We start from the raw sequence: 15,072 nt of genomic DNA, 5'->3' as shown, positions 1-15,072 counted from the left end.
CACTGCGAGTGCTCACCAGCAGGACGGTGATACTTGGCCATGACCTTGGCAGTGGGAAGGGCTTGGATGAGGTAGTTTCCAGAGCTGCCAGGAGATTGAGTATACAGGACTCGGAAGCCAGCCAGACACAGGAGTTGACAAGGAGTCAACCAATACAGACTGTGAAGATGAGCTCAGAGAATCTAAGACTGACAGGACTGTCACATACACTGGGACAAAAGCAGTGAGGGCTGAGGGGAGGGGCTGTGTCCAGGCCTCAGCACCCGTGGGTCCCACCATGTCTCTCATGGTGATGTCATGGCCCAAAGGAAGGACTTGAGCGAGTCCAGATGTGGACTGGTTGGATCTGAAATATGGAATTTGGACTGTTCTAGATAGGGTGTTTAGAGTGTGAGCTTTTGAGAGGGCGGGTCTATGCTTGAAACACAAATTGGGTGATGTGAATATTTGGGAGACAAGTTAGGAGGAGGAGAAAATGATCAAGGATGACCTTTAAAGTATTTTATCTAGGTGGACACAAAAAAGCCACAAACGAGGCTGTCCTCGTTTGTTTTCTGTTGCTGTGATTGACGCCGGGGCCAGAGCAGCACAGGGGAGGAAAGGGCTTATTCCTGCTAACACTTCCAGGTCGGAGTCCATAAGGAGGGAAGGCAGGGCAGAGACCGGGAAGAAAGTCCACTGGCCTGACCCTGGCTCGTTCTCAGCTTTCTTATGCAGCCCAGGCCCGCCTGCCTAGGCCACCGGCCACAGCAGCTGGGCCCTCCACACCAACCACCAGCCAGGACAGGCAGGCAGGGGCAGCTGCTCAGCTGAGGGTCCCCCGTTCCACGTGACCCTAAGTCACGTCAAGTTGACAATAAAAACTAAGCAGGACACAGACTTAAGGAAACACAGAGGAAGGCTGAAAGCCAGGAAGGAGACAGGGATCGGTGGAAGAGGCACTTCCTGATGAGATGGGACAAGAGGGTGCTTGACATGTGTGCTCTCTGCATGTGTGTGCTCTCGGCTGCAGATGCACACGCCAGAGTGTGCGTGTGTGGATGCAGAGAGCGCAGCTTAACGTCAGTGCATTTTACCACTCTCTGCCTTTGTGTGTGTAACGTGTGTAAGTGTATGCGTGTATGTTTGTAAGTGTGGGCACACACTTGCTGTGGCATGAGTGTGGCAGTCAGGACAACCTCGGGTGTTGGTGGTCAGCCTCCTCCTCATCTGAGACAGGGTCTCCTTGTCTGTTACTGTGCCCAGAAAACCATATGGCCCACAGGCGTCCAGAGCCCTTCCTGCCTGCCGCTCACAGTGGAACTGGGGTTCCAGCTGTGTTCAGCTGTGCTTGACTTTCTGAGAGTCCTTGGTATTGAACTCAGGTCCTTTGCCTGTGTAATAAGAGCTTCAGCCCATTGAGACAGCCCCTAATCACTTACCTGGCTTTTGAGGCACGGTCTCACACTAAACTGGAAGCACCCTGGTTTGGCCCTTGTCTCTGCTCCCCAGTTCTGGGGTTACAAATCTGTACCACCATGTCTGACTCCTTCACATGGGCATGGGGATCCAAGTACTTATTCTTCAAAACAGGGTTTCTCTGTGTAGCCCCAGCTGTCCTGGAGCTCACACTGTAGACCAGGCTGGCTGTGAACTCACAGAGATCCAGCTGCCTCTGCCCCCCAAGGGCTGGGATTAAAGGCGTGCCCACTACTGCCTGGCAGCACACCAAGTACTTTAACAACTGAGCCTTCTCCTCAGCCCCTCTTGAACATTTTTGTTTTGTTTTTGCTCTTTGAAGTGCTAGGGACCGAACTCAGTGCTTTGTCCATACTAACCCCAGAGAGCCACACCTCTGGCCCCAGATTACCTAGGGTCTTAGGCTTTGTTATGTATGCACTTTGTGTGTGTATATATTGGTGGGTATTAAAGCCAGGGCCATGCACCCACTGCTACAGGACCTTTCCACAGGACAGGGAGTTTTGTGCTTCTCTGCCCCTTGCAGAGTCTTACCTAAGTATGACCAACTGCATCTATGCCTTAGTTAGCATTTGAAAAATGGCAACCAGAGTCTCTTCTCCCTGTTCCACATAAAAAGGGGAAACGTTAGGGAGTCCAGCAGGGGGCCAGGCTGTGGACTACAGGTAGCTCAGGGCTACACTCTTCACTGGCAAGAGTTACCTGCACTGCAAGCAGAGCCTCTTGCTGGAACCATTGCTGGGAGCTGTAGGCTAGAGGCCATGGGGGACAGGAGGCCGGGCCCTTCTCTGCATAGACAATCTCTGTTCAGCCCTGTTAGCCTCCCTCTGAGTATGCACGTGTGTAGGCCACCATGTTCTTCGGGCATTGTCATGCATCTGAACATCCGGTCCTGGAATCACCTGGAGGCTTGGACAGAATAGACCTAGGAGGCCAGGGCCTGTGGTTTTATTCTTACCTCTGACATTTCAGAGAAGAGCAAGGCAGCGAGGGAGCTTCTGGCAGTTCCTCTCAGGGAAACCGGACTCTTGGCACAGCCTCCATCCACAGCTACAGCTCCGCTGTGTCAGCTTTCGGTTGTCCTGCTTTCCCCTGGGGATGGGAGAGTGATTCAGGTCGCGGTGTCTCCCAGAGCTTCCCGACATCTGGGAAACGTTTCCTTGATAGCTGATAGGTTTGGCTGACTTCTAGTCACCTGTCCTCCTTTTTCTCGTGTGTGTGTGTGTGTGTGTGTGTGTGTGTGTGTGTGTGAGGGTACATGTGCAGCCAGGGCACAACTTAAGCTGTGGGTTCTCAGGCATCTGTCTGTCTGTCTATCAACCATCTATCAGCTTATCATCTCTATCCATCTATCTAATCTATCACCCATTATCTATCATCTTCTATTAATAATCTGTCTACTATCTATCCATCTATCATCTGTCTACTATCTGTCTATCTGTCTGTCGTTTTGAGGCAGCACCTGCCACTGGCCCAGGTGAGCTAAGCTGGCTGGCCAGTGAGCCCCAGGAATCTGCCTGTTTCTACTTTCCCGGCTTGGGATTGCAAACCTGGGTTCTGGGTATTGAACCCAGCGAGTCTTTACAGACTAAGCTGCCTCCCCAGCCTGTTTTTATGTCTTGTCACTTTAGCTCAGGGTCCCTTGGACAGCCACTTCGCAGCTGGCTAATGTGCGTGCACACTTTCCCGTGCATGCCATACATGGACCTTAAAATTGTTTTCCGAGTTATGTCAAGTATTTTGGAGGAACGGCTGCTATGGCCATCCACGGGGAAGACTGTGCTTGCTCCCAGGTGCACGGGGAGAAACAGGCTTCCCTGGGAGAGAAGCCGAAAGCTGCTCCTGCCACAAGTAAGCAACCTACGTTGGTTTGTTTAGTTGCATGTTTTAATAAGTGTCATAATTACTTTGAGATGGTTTTGCTATGTATTCCTGCCTGGCCCTGCACTTCCTCTAGCCTCCCAGCTGCTAGGATGACAGGCCTGTGGCACTGTGCTTGGCATCACTTTGTCTTTTAGCTGTACTGAGGGATGAGCCTGGGGTCTCCTGCTGGTGAAGTAAATGTTTTCTGCTCAGCTGTAGCCTGTACCACTGTATCTCACAGTTTCCTAGTATGTTGTGCTATGTAAAAGTCATCTGAAGATCCCTGTCTTAGCTACACCCTATTGCTGTGGAAAGACACTGACCAAGGCCACTGATGGAAGAAAGCGCACTTGGGGGCTCACAGTTTCAGAGGGTGAAACAGGAAGGCATGGCTCTGGAGCAGTGGCTGAGAGCTTGCATCTGGAGAGCAGACCAAGAGGCCGGAGAGAGCTGGTGGGGAATGGTGTGGGATTTTGATTCGCAAAGCCCATGCCCAGTGACACGCCTTCTAGCCTTTCCCCAGCAGGCAGTTCTGCCAACTGGGCCAGCCATTCAGATACCCGCACCTGTGGGTGCCGGTCTTGTTCAAACCACCGTCATCTAAACTCGCAGCTCCTTACCGGGGATGTATGTGCTAAGGACAGTGGACTCAACTGTTCTTAGCACAGGGTCTCATGAAGTAGCTGTGGCTAGCCTCAAACTCACAGAGATCTGTCAGGCCCTGCCTCTTAAGAGTTGGGGTTAAAGGTGTGTGCCACCATTCCTGGCTCCTGTGCATTTGTTATGACTTCAGGATGTATCCTCCAAAAATGTCCAGGGCCTCTTGGCAGTCAGATAAGGAGATGAGAACAGAGGGTCAGTGAGCAGGAGCAAGTCACTCAGGACTGTGCTCAGGGGTCCAGGCCGTCCTCAGACATCCCATATTTGCTTGGTAATACACCAGATTTGATACTCAAAGATACCGCAGATTCCAGGAAAGGTTAGATACTGAGCTCCAGGAGTTGGTAGGAGGGTGCAGGTGGAGGAGCGGGGGCGGGTGGGGGATGACTCCCTGGGCCCAGGAGTGGTATCTCCTGGAAGGCTGTGCTCTCTGAACTCTTAAGGCCCCCTCCGTCTGTTCCTTGACTCCGCTTGCCTGAGATACTTAACCAACGGCCAGCCTTCCATTGAGCGGTTCCCCATCAGCTTTAAAACCTACTTCTCAGGAAACTACTTTCACCACGTCGTGCTGGGGATTTACTACAACGGCTACTATGGCTCCCTGGGCATGAGCCGAAGGGCCGAGCTGATGGACAAGCCGCTGATCTTTCGGACCCTGAGCGACCTTGTCTTTGACTTTGAAGACTGCTATAAGAAGTACCTGCACACAGTCAAGAAGGTCAAGCTCGGGCTGTGCGTGCCGCACGAGCCTCACAGCTTCCAGCCCATCGAGTGGAAGCAGCTCGTCCTCAACGTCTCCAAGATGCTGCGGGCTGACATCAGGAAGGAGCTGGAGAAGTACGCCAGGGACATGCGGATGAAGGTGGGCGACCGGACAGGCGCATGTGGTGTGGGGGCCTCCTTCCCATTTGTATCGGCTACTCTATACACAGGACCAAGTCCCTGACCCCAAAGTACGGACAGGAGGGAAGGAGAGTATTTTGGTTCACAGTTCAAGGATGTTCTCCATCACGGGGAACAACAGTGGGAGGAGCCTGAGGCAGCTGTGACCACAGCTGTCCCTGGGGACACTGAGACGTGGCTATTCCACTCAGGCTTGCCTGTCTTCACTCCTCAGGGCCTGGGTGGTAAATGTGGGCTGCGGGAGGAGCAGCAGGAGCTGCTGTTCAGTACTGTAGAGGAGACCTTGCCTCCCAGGGCGAGAAACTCCTAAGCAGACAGCTCCAGGAGGCTGCCGGCCAGGGATCGGCTCCCCTCCCTCCACAGGAAAGGGGGCTCACTCTCGGGAAGTGGAGCCCTCATCCTTTCCCAGGGCAGAATGAGGGAATGTGCGTCCTGGGCGGGCTGGAGCTGGGGTGTCGTGCTGGGGAAGGTGAGAGATGGGGTGCTTAAGGATCCAGTGTGGCCGAGTCCTCTATCTTCTTCAGATCTTGAAACCGGCAAGTGCCCACTCTCCAACCCAAGTGAGAAGCCGGGGGAAATCCCTGTCTCCCCGAAGGAGACAAGCAAGCCCTCCAAGGAGGCTCGGCAGGCGAGACAAGTCGTGAGTGTACACACATTTTGGGGTGTCCCGGCCTGGGGGGAGGATTCCCTATTCATAGGTCATGGTGGAGACACCATGCCTGCCGCTCTCAGGCAGCTGTGCCACCCCAGCAGTGCTCTGCTGAAGATGAGGTGAGTATAGAGATGGAGGGAGAGCCAGGGGAGACCCAAGAATGGAGGACCCTGGGAGTTGAGTCAGGAAGCTTGGATCTGGAGTCAGCCTAGCTACTTAGGAGCCACCATGGCAGTTCCTGTAGCTCTCCGGAGTGTGAGTTCAAATCTGTCAGGGTCACAGACCTGCATTCTGCTGTGCCCAGCAGGATGTGGTGGCCGTTAGCTGGTAGTGGCCCAGGAATGCTACCTGGCTCTTCCTCATCCTTGGCTAACTACCAAGGCTGGTGATGCCGCTACTGCTTTTCCTTACGACTCACATAAGACATGACAATTGAGCTGCTAAGAGTCCCCAGAGTCCCCAGTGATGTCACTGAAGCTGTGGTCACACTGAAAAGTTGCTGTTTGCTAAAGTAATGGCAGCAGGTTGCCATGGCGGCCCCTTGCATACCGGGGGCTGGGGCAGTACATAGGCTAAATCCCTGCTCAGCACAGGTAGCCATGTAGCAGGCAGACCCTGGTCCTAAGGGAGCCGTGGTCTGCATTCGTAAGAGGCGAAGAATGATTTCTCACTTGTCACCAACATTGCTGAGCAGGTCTAATGAGATCATGGGGTGTGGCTTGTTAATGGTAAGCCACTTTCACAAAAGCATGTTCTAATGAGGCGATGCAGGCAATGTTCTGCAGTGCTCACTTTTTGGGGAGAAAACCAGAAGCCAGTAGCTGGTCAGTTAGGGAGCCAATACAACTCCCTGGACTCTAGGGAGGGACAGTGGAGAGGGGCTGGTTCTGTTTGGAGGTAGAGGGTAGGACAAAGGGTTTTCAGTTTAAAGAAAGGCTCTTCACTCCATTTCCCAGGTTAGCACGGACAGCTGGCAGACGACAGGTGCTCAGGCATGGGAGGAGGGCGTGCAGGGCTTCTGTGGCAAGAGAGGCTGAGAAGAAGACTCTAGCACAGGCCCATTTCTTCAGAGAGAAAGGTGGCTGCTACAGTGAATGTGTGGCCTTCTAGTCTCAGCCCGTCTGTGACCTTCACACCAGCCCTCAGCATGCCGTCCTCTGAGCTTCACACCAGCCCTCACTTTGCCACCCTCTTGTCACACCAGCCCTCACCGAGCCCAAGCTCTCTTTGACTTAGTCATCCATTCTAACTGCACTGCCGTCTCAGAAGTGTGAATGGAGAAAAACCCTTCCTGAAGGGTCCGTGACAGGGACTCCATAGTGGGAGGGGAAGCCCTGTCATTTGGTCTGATGTCCCCTCTGTCCTATAAGCAGCAGGGGTGAGCTGGTTACAGAGGGTGCTCTTCCCTCCAGACCCTGGACCAGCACCCAGGAAGAACACCTCCTTTTGAGGCAATGGATCTCTGCTCTGAATGATAGCAATTGGCAGTTCAGTATTTTAGAGTCAATGTTTCTGGATGGATCCCTTGTCCCTGGACCCACAGGAACTTAATGTAGGGAGAGGTGTGGAAAGTTCTTAACAGTAAAAGGAATTAACAGAGTAAGTGCCAGGGGACAGAGCAGGGTAGCAATCTGGATGCGGTCAAGAGTCTGATGGCTTGATGTCTAGTCAAGTCATCACACTTGTCTAGAGGCAAGTGTGAGCTGAGACTATGGGCTCTGAGGTGCTTCTCAGGCTTCTTGAGGGAGTGTTCTAGAAAACACCCATAACAGACACTCAGGGCTTAAGGACAGATTTAAAATTGGAGGCATCTCCCCAGAAGTGACAGTTTAAACTGCTGAGGAAAGAAGGAGAGAAAAAGATGAGCTACTCTGAGGAGGCCAGAGAAGACAAGCCTGACTAGGAGATGAGGAAGGGATGGCTAAGATGGCGAGGCTGGCTCAGGGGTGAGTGCTGCTGCCCTTGTCCCTGGTGACGGCCACCCACCCCTGCCCTGCTCTGGGGGACCACTACCCCTTCTTCCATCCACCAGGTGGGCTAGAGGAAGAAAAATGGAGACAGGTGGTGGGGGGAGAGGGGGTTCTCCTTTGTCACCTTCCTCCCTTCATACCTCAGGGTTCAGTTTAATCCCAGAGTTGGGAGCTCCAGGAGGACCAAAATGAGGACTTGTGGCCCAGTGGCAAATGTGTAAACTCAAAAACTGTGGATGGTGAGGTTTGTGGAGGAGTAGGTCCTGAGGAGGTTGTGGGGAGGAGCGGAAGACACTGGATTCCAGGGACCTTTGGTGCACAGGGTGACAGGGCTAAGCCTGGGAAAGGGAGAGTGATGGAGGGAGCTAGGAGGAGAGCACACAATGAACCCTGCACTGACCAAGCGAACCAGCAAGTGGCTGTGGGCAAGCTGTTTCTTTGGGCCCTGGTTTCCTTACCTGTGATGGGGAGGGGAGACAGCAGAGTCCTTGACGCAGTTTGTAGAATGTAGTATTCCCTCTGGATTTTTTTCCTTGCAGACCTGAAGAGAATTACACTATTTTTGGCCACAAGGTGGAAATACACAAGAGGAAGAGGTGAAGGTTCAAAATGAAGTGAGGAATTCAGGACACAAGGCTTTTGGGGAGCCAGGGTCAGAGGGATAGGTTGCTCCAGTGAGGGCTTAGGGTCAGGGAGGGGTTAGAGATGCTCAGGTAGACAGAGGCTGGTGGCTTGTGCCTCTTGTGGCCTTGTGCCAGGGGAAGGGAGCCGTGGGCCTGGTGACAGGGAAAAAGACAGCTGGAAGAGAGCCACGGGCACAGACTGGGCAGGGCCTTTGGCTCCTAGACATATATCAACAAAAGGCTCTTCTCTCACATCTTTCTCCAAAGTTTTGGTCCAACTCGCTAGTTTTGCTTTTTAAAAGAAACAGCTTTGTCTGTGGCCTGGTAAGGCTGCTCCCCCTTCAGGGGAAGGTGATCAAAGAGTAGGCCAATCAGTTCATGTCAGAGGCAGTCCCTGTTCCCATTACTATGGAACCCACTTGGACACTGAACTGCCATGGGCTACATCTGTGCAGGGGTCTTAGGTTATCTCCATGCATGGACCTTGGTTGGAGTATGAGTCTCAGGAAACACCCCTGTGCTCAAATTTTTTGGTTCTGTTGCTCTCCTTGAGGAGCTCCTGTCCTCTCCAGCTCTAACTATTATTTCCCACTTCTTTCATAAGATTCCCTGCACTCTGCCCAAAGTTTGGCCATAAGTCTCAACATCTGCTTTGATATTCTGCAGGACAGAGCCTTTCATAGGCCCTCTGTGGGAGGCTCCTGACTTGTTTCCTGTTTTCTTCTTCTGGTGTCCATCCTCTTTGCCTTTTGGAGTGGGTATTGAGCATTTTAGCCAGAGTCCTCCCTCCAAGCCACAGAGGAAGACAATGCAGCCACTCCTGATGAGACCTAACAGACTAGGATCAGAAGGAAGAAAAAGAAACCTTCCCCTACCAGTGGACTTGGGGAGGGGAGTGTGTGGTGAAGGGGGAGGAAGGGAGGGGTTGGGAGGGGAAGAGGGAGGGAACTAGAGGGGGGATACAAAGTAAATAAAGTATAATTAAAAAAAAGAGAGAGAGAGAATGATACCACAACTAAGGGCAGTGCATGGGGAGGGGCGTAAAACCCTGGCTCAGATGTAGCCCATAAAGTCAGTTTCCAAGTGGGGATCTCCTAGTAAGGGGAACAGGGATATTCTCTGGCAGGAACTCGGTGGCAGGCTCTCTGACTACCTCCCCTTGGGGGGAGCACAGCCTTGTCAGTCCACAGAGGAAGACAATGCAAGCAGTCCTGATGAGACCTGATATGCTAGGTTCAACTAGAAAGGGAAGAAGACCCTCCCCTTACCAGTAGACTAGGGGAGGGGTATGGGGGAGAAGAGGGAGGGAGGGCAGGTTCGGGGGGGGGAGAAGAGAGAGGAGGCCACAGTCAGGATACAAATTGAATAAATTGTAATAAATGATAATAAAAAAGAAGAAAGCTTACAAAAAAAGAAAGAAAGGAAAGAAAAAGAGCTTTGAGCATCCCCAGTGGCTTCAGACTCTGGGCTCTCACTGGGCTGGTCTGCATCACGCAGGGTTCTTGCACACCACTGCCAGGCTGGCATTTCACCTTTACTTAAGGCAGCCAGTCATTTCTAAACATGCCGAGTGCTCAAAGTGGAAAATACGCACAGCTGGAGCCCCGCAGACGGTTTTAGTGGCTTCTGCCGTCCCTCCGCCCAAGGCTGGGTTGCTCCCAGCTCTGCATTCCTCTTTGTCTTTGCACTTGCCTAAATAATCCCTTCAGGAGCCTCTGTGTCACCCATTGACACCAGAGTCAGCTGAGTGGGAGGGGAAGAGTGACTTCACCAGCTACAATTAAGATCAAGTTCCTAAAGGGGGACAGCAGGGCCTTCCCCGAGGGCTCCATTCTGCTCCTCTCTGACTGTCTTGGTCTTGCTATTATTACCGCATTTGTTTATTTGCAAGAACATATGCACATGTGAAGGGCAAAGGGCAACTTTTGGGTTCTTACCTCCACCCCTGGGGGTCCAGGGGGTAGAACTTAGGTCATCATGCTTGGTGACAAGTGCCTTTACCTACTGAGCCATCTGGTTGGTAGTCCTGTCCTTCGAATGTTGGGACACCTTCTACCCAGAAGACCAATTTCTTTACCTCTCAACCCTGTCCCACAGGGTTCTTAGGGAGAAACGGGTGGAGATTGTCATTTGTTTGGAAGCCTTTGTGTCAGGTCCCTGCGGCTCTCTTCTGAGGGGTGGCACAGTGGCTTCTGAGTGGAGTTACCCCTAGAAGAGCAGCTTAGAGAAGTCAGGGACACCTGATGTAACAGTGCACTCCAGTTACCTGAGAGGTGGGGGCAGGAAGGTCACTTGTGTCCTCAAGTTCAAGACCAATTTGGACTCTAACAAGGCAATCACTAGAAAAGGGGCTGGAGATAAGGCCCAGCTGAGTGCTAGCCGCATAAGCTTGAGGGCCCAAGTTCAGATCCCTGTGTAAAAAGCCAGGTGCAGCACGCATTTTTGTAACCCCACTGTGTGGCCAGGGGAGACGGTGATTCACGAGGCTTGCTGGCCAGCCAGCTCATCTCAGTCTGCCAGCTGAAGGTCCAGTGAGAGGCCCTGTCTCAAGAAAATGTCAGGTGGAAAGTAGTTGAGGACGACAACAGGCTGGCTGCTGGCCTCCACGTGCAGTCGGCGTGCACACTAGGACACATACCTCTACACTCACACATGAACAACCACAGAAGGAAAGGGAAGAGCTTTTCTTCCCTGGAGTTGGCTTCCCCGAAGACTGGCTCCATTTCTCTACCCATGTGACTCCTCTTTACCTGGCTGGCCTTCCTCTTTCCACTGCCATGTTTCCCTCGTCCCCTCCCCCCCTTCATTCTTAAGCAACGTTGTTCCTTTGAGCTATTAACCCACGAAGGGTCCTCAGGTGGGTCCTGGAAGCAGCTCTTCAAGGCTTTGCAGGCAGGGGTCCTGTTTAAAGTAGCCAATACCTAGGGCATGACTGGACCCAAAGACACTGTCACCTGAAGGCCGTGAGCTCACTGCCACAGTTGAAGCTGACCACGCATTTCTATTCTTACTGTGTTTACTCCTGGGCATCCCAGGAGCCACGAAGAGAGACACAGAACCATGGTGTGGACCCATATGACACAGGCGATGAAGATACAGTCTCTAGTGGGGTCAAGTGGCAAGTTGGCAGGTTTACTGACCACAGTCAAGTTGTTTCGTAGGGAATGAGTGTAGGTCAACTTATCAGAATCGCTGTGGCCATTTGAGAGGCTGGGCAGGAGGATCCCAGGTTCAAGAGCACCTGGTAACTTACTGAGACATCATCTCAGATACTAAGTAAAAAGGGAGTTAGGGAGGGCTCAGTGGTGAGTGTGGCCTAACCCAGGAGAGCCGTGTTTTGGTGGTCAAGCCTTCTTAGACGGCAGCTGAGTCTGCAGTTCATTTTCAGTTGAGTGAGCTGGACCACTTTCCTGTCAAGAGGAAACAACTTGCTATGGTGAAGTCTTTCAAAGGTTTAAGTTAAGAACTTTCTTATTCTGAGTTTTCACTTTTTAGCACTTAACATCACGGTTTGGACGTCATTTGAAGACATCTTTGATGTCATCTTGTGAAGATGACAAACCCTAACATCCTAAATCTCACTGACAGTCTTACTCATGTCAATGCACGGTGACAAGGGGCTCATCAGAAAATGGAAGCCGTTAGAATGCTTACACAGTGCCAGCCTGGAAAGCCATTAGCCCCCTAAATGACTTCCTCATGCTCAGTCCGTGCTCAGGCATTTCCCTGCCAAGGGCTCTAGGGGTTTCTCAGCAAAGACACTTTGCACTGGGTAATTTTTTGCCATGACGTGGTCTCAGGTGAATTCTGAAAGCTAACTTGACAGTACTTTCTTTCTTTTTCTATCTTTCTTTCTTTCTTTCTCTCTCTCTCTCTCTTTTTTTTCTTTCTTTCTTTGTTTATTTGAGATAGGATTTCTCTACATATCCTTAGCTGTCCTGGAACTTACTCTGTGGACCAGGCTGACCCAAACTCAGAGATTCGCCTGCCTCTGCCTCCCTAGCGCTGGGATTAAAGGTGTGCGCCACCACAGCCAGCAACGGTGACTGAGAATGTTCACCAGAACCCGAGTCCCCCTGTGACCCTTGGGCTCACTGCTGCCAAAAGAATTTGGCTTAGTCTGTATCCTGTGACTTGTGAGGACTTTGGAGGTCCTGGGTTTCAGAAGCTGTAGCCCTGAGCATGGTACTGTGCACTTCTAATCCCCAAATATGGGAGACTCAGGCAGGAGGATGCAAAGTTCAAGGCTACCCTGGGAAACAGGGAAACCCTGTCTCAAAAAAGCTAGTCTGGTTAATTTTGCTGTGATGTTTATTTCCAAGTTTCTTTTTAAGTTTTGATTTGAAAAGGTTAATGTGATTAAATTCAAAACATTTTAAAATTTCTTCACTGAAGGCCTTTAGAACTTAAAACCTCTCAAAGTAGATCAAGACGCGGAGCCAAGGCTGAAGGAGTGTGGGTGTGGGGAACAGGCGAGCTTCAGGTTAGCGACCCACACTGGAGGCCCTTGGAAAGCTTCATTCATGTGTATTGGTCCCTCCCCACCATCTTTCTGCCTTTCCCTTAGGCCTGCTCTATCTGAGAAGAAGGTGGCTGACCTCAGCACTCTGAACGAAGTGGGCTATCAGATCCGGATCTAGCCAGGCCAGGCCAGCAAGGTGTCTATGGTGCTCTTTTCTGCTTTCCCCAGCAGCTTCAGGAGGAGCTGCAAGTATTCCTGAAGAACTTGTGCAGTTTCCATTTTGAAGGCTTTGCCTGGAGATAGAGTCCGAGTGGGTGGAAGCAGTGAGCTTTGACAAACTCACCAGGCAGCAGGCATGACTGACGTGATGGACAAACCCTGGGTTGACTGTCTGCCTCACTCAGGACCTCAAGGACAACGTTCACTGTAGTTTCTATTTTTCCATTTGCTGACTGTTCTCTTGCTCCGGACTCTATGCCTCAGCTGTAGTAAACGTTATGGAGTTCTTTCCCGCTTTTTGGTACAGTAGGTAACTAACTCAGTATTCCCGTCTTCTCAGCAATAACAGGCAGCAGTGGGTGGGTTTTTTTAAGCAGTGGATATTACCTCAACATTTTGGCATCAGATATGCAATCTTAATGAGTTTTTTATATTCTATTTGTATTGTTTTCCTAGTGTTTCCTATAGGGATTTTGATGGTTTGGAGGTTTTTTTGTTGTTGTTGTTTTTCTGGTACACACATGAGATGAGATTTAAGGTGTTATATATGCAAATGCTTTAGGAAAAAAAAGCACCATAATTCCGGCAATAAGGAAAAACTTCAGGAAGTTGGAGTCAATTTTCTTAAAGCATCTGCTGGGTGTTATTCTTTAAACAAGCGTGTTACGTACGAAGCTCTAGTCCATGATCCGTCACTAACATTTAAGCCTTTTCTGAGTCCAGCAAAAAGCACAAGAGGCCACACACTGAAGAAAATGCAGCAGTGTAGAGATTTCCTTAGACAAGAAGGCAGACAGTAGGGGTTAACCCTCCTTCTGCTCACGTTTGGTAGCCTTGGTTCTGAGTGGCTCTGTTGTTAATGTGTCTTGCTGTCTTACATTAAGGCAATTGTGACGACGGACTGTTCCCAGTAGTTGGTTTTTTAGGCACCACTTCATGGCATGAGGAAAACCTAGGGGAAACCATGACCTCAAGGAGGTCTTAAAGGAAAAGTTCCAGCGCAGTGCTGTGCCTCAGTGTGACCCAGGCCCTGAAGCAGAGTAAGCCTGCCTGTGGCCAGTGCAGTGCAGTTTCTGCTTGCAGACAGGAAGGAGGCACACAGATGGCTACTGACCCGGAGCATCTACAGATGCCACAGATCTGCAGCCGTCGTGCCAGTGCAGGAAACCGGGCGACCGACTCCAGCTGACTGGCTAGTCCTGAGAGCTCAGCAATGTTCCCTCTGGTTGTGACTTGGGGGTTCTAAGAAGTTAACCATCTGCTCACTGAGTCCACACCAGGAAAAGCCAGGGCCACATGGAAGGCAAAAGTCATGTACACAAAACCCGCTCCACCCAAAAAACCAGCATTAGTAACTGAAAAGCTGTGTTCTTGGAGAAGTTTAATGTCCTTTAGAGATCAGGACCAGAAAACTCAAACTCCGTGTAAGCTTCAAATTCTGAACTCAGTCACTCTCTTCGAGAGTCCTGTTAGCAGAGTTCAAGGTAGTTACGGGGCTTGCGTATGCTGGAAGCTGCTCTGGTTTCACATCCAGCATCAACAGCAGCACCCTCCTTCCAGGTCCTTGAAGGCCTCAAGACCTTGTGCAGCCACCCCCTCAAATCCACCCCACCTGGTAAGTAGACTGATCAGAACTTGGCTGGGCCAAGTGCCTGCAGCCGGCTGTATTCAAGGACAGCTGACACCAACAGCGCCAAGCAGCGGGACAACCTTGAGCTAAGGCAGGGGAAAGAACAGCACCCAGCTGTGACACTGTCATCTAACCTCGTCCACGACTACTTTCTGATTTTTAGACTCATTTTCCAAAGCAAGGTTAGGCACAGAAACACTTAAACTGCTCTTCATCACTCAACTTTACTGCCCGTAGTTACACTGACTTCTAAAAACAGAAGGAAACCTGAAACAGCAAAACCTAATGCAATTGTTTAACAAACACCATGGCAAAGATGAGCCCAGCATGTTTTGCCTCTCCAAACTGGCCTTTCAGCCTGCCTGTGGTTGAGAAGAAAACTATGACAAGTCTCACGATGACCACTGTTGACTGTGAAAGGTGACCCAGGTGTTTTCTATGCACGACGACCATGGGTGTGTCCCTTTCCCTGAGTCGGAGATTTTTGAGGGTTTCCTCGGCAGACCGCGGTAAACCCAGGGAAGCCTCTGCGCCCTGCAGCTCACCAAACAAGGCTTTCGTCTGCTAGACTTTGATGTACAACCTTGTACAGTTTTTTTGACATTCAATTCAGATTCTTGTTTATTCTCTTA

General features: G+C 51.1%; 1 protein-coding gene across 3 annotated transcripts in view; it reads left to right on the top strand.

Annotated features, from left to right (window-relative positions):
* The window catches only part of Vash2 (vasohibin 2), a 28,011-nt gene extending 13,498 nt beyond the window's left edge, over nucleotides 1–14,513 (top strand). For 2 of the 3 annotated variants that reach the window (XM_021651054.2, XM_060364922.1), the window contains exons 6-8: nucleotides 4,462–4,843; nucleotides 5,409–5,524; nucleotides 12,697–14,513. In XM_021651054.2, coding sequence (XP_021506729.1) covers nucleotides 4,462–4,843; nucleotides 5,409–5,524; nucleotides 12,697–12,769 — 571 coding nt within the window. In that variant the 3' untranslated portion in view covers nucleotides 12,770–14,513. The remainder of the gene's footprint in view (nucleotides 1–4,461; nucleotides 4,844–5,408; nucleotides 5,525–12,696) is intronic. The other variant, XM_060364923.1, reaches the window with a different exon arrangement.
* The last annotated feature ends 559 nt before the right edge of the window (nucleotides 14,514–15,072 follow it).

Source organism: Meriones unguiculatus, chromosome 11 (genome assembly GCF_030254825.1).
Source record: "Meriones unguiculatus strain TT.TT164.6M chromosome 11, Bangor_MerUng_6.1, whole genome shotgun sequence".
Classification (NCBI taxonomy): domain Eukaryota; kingdom Metazoa; phylum Chordata; class Mammalia; order Rodentia; family Muridae; genus Meriones; species Meriones unguiculatus.
This window is presented reverse-complemented; position numbering and strand designations above follow the sequence as displayed.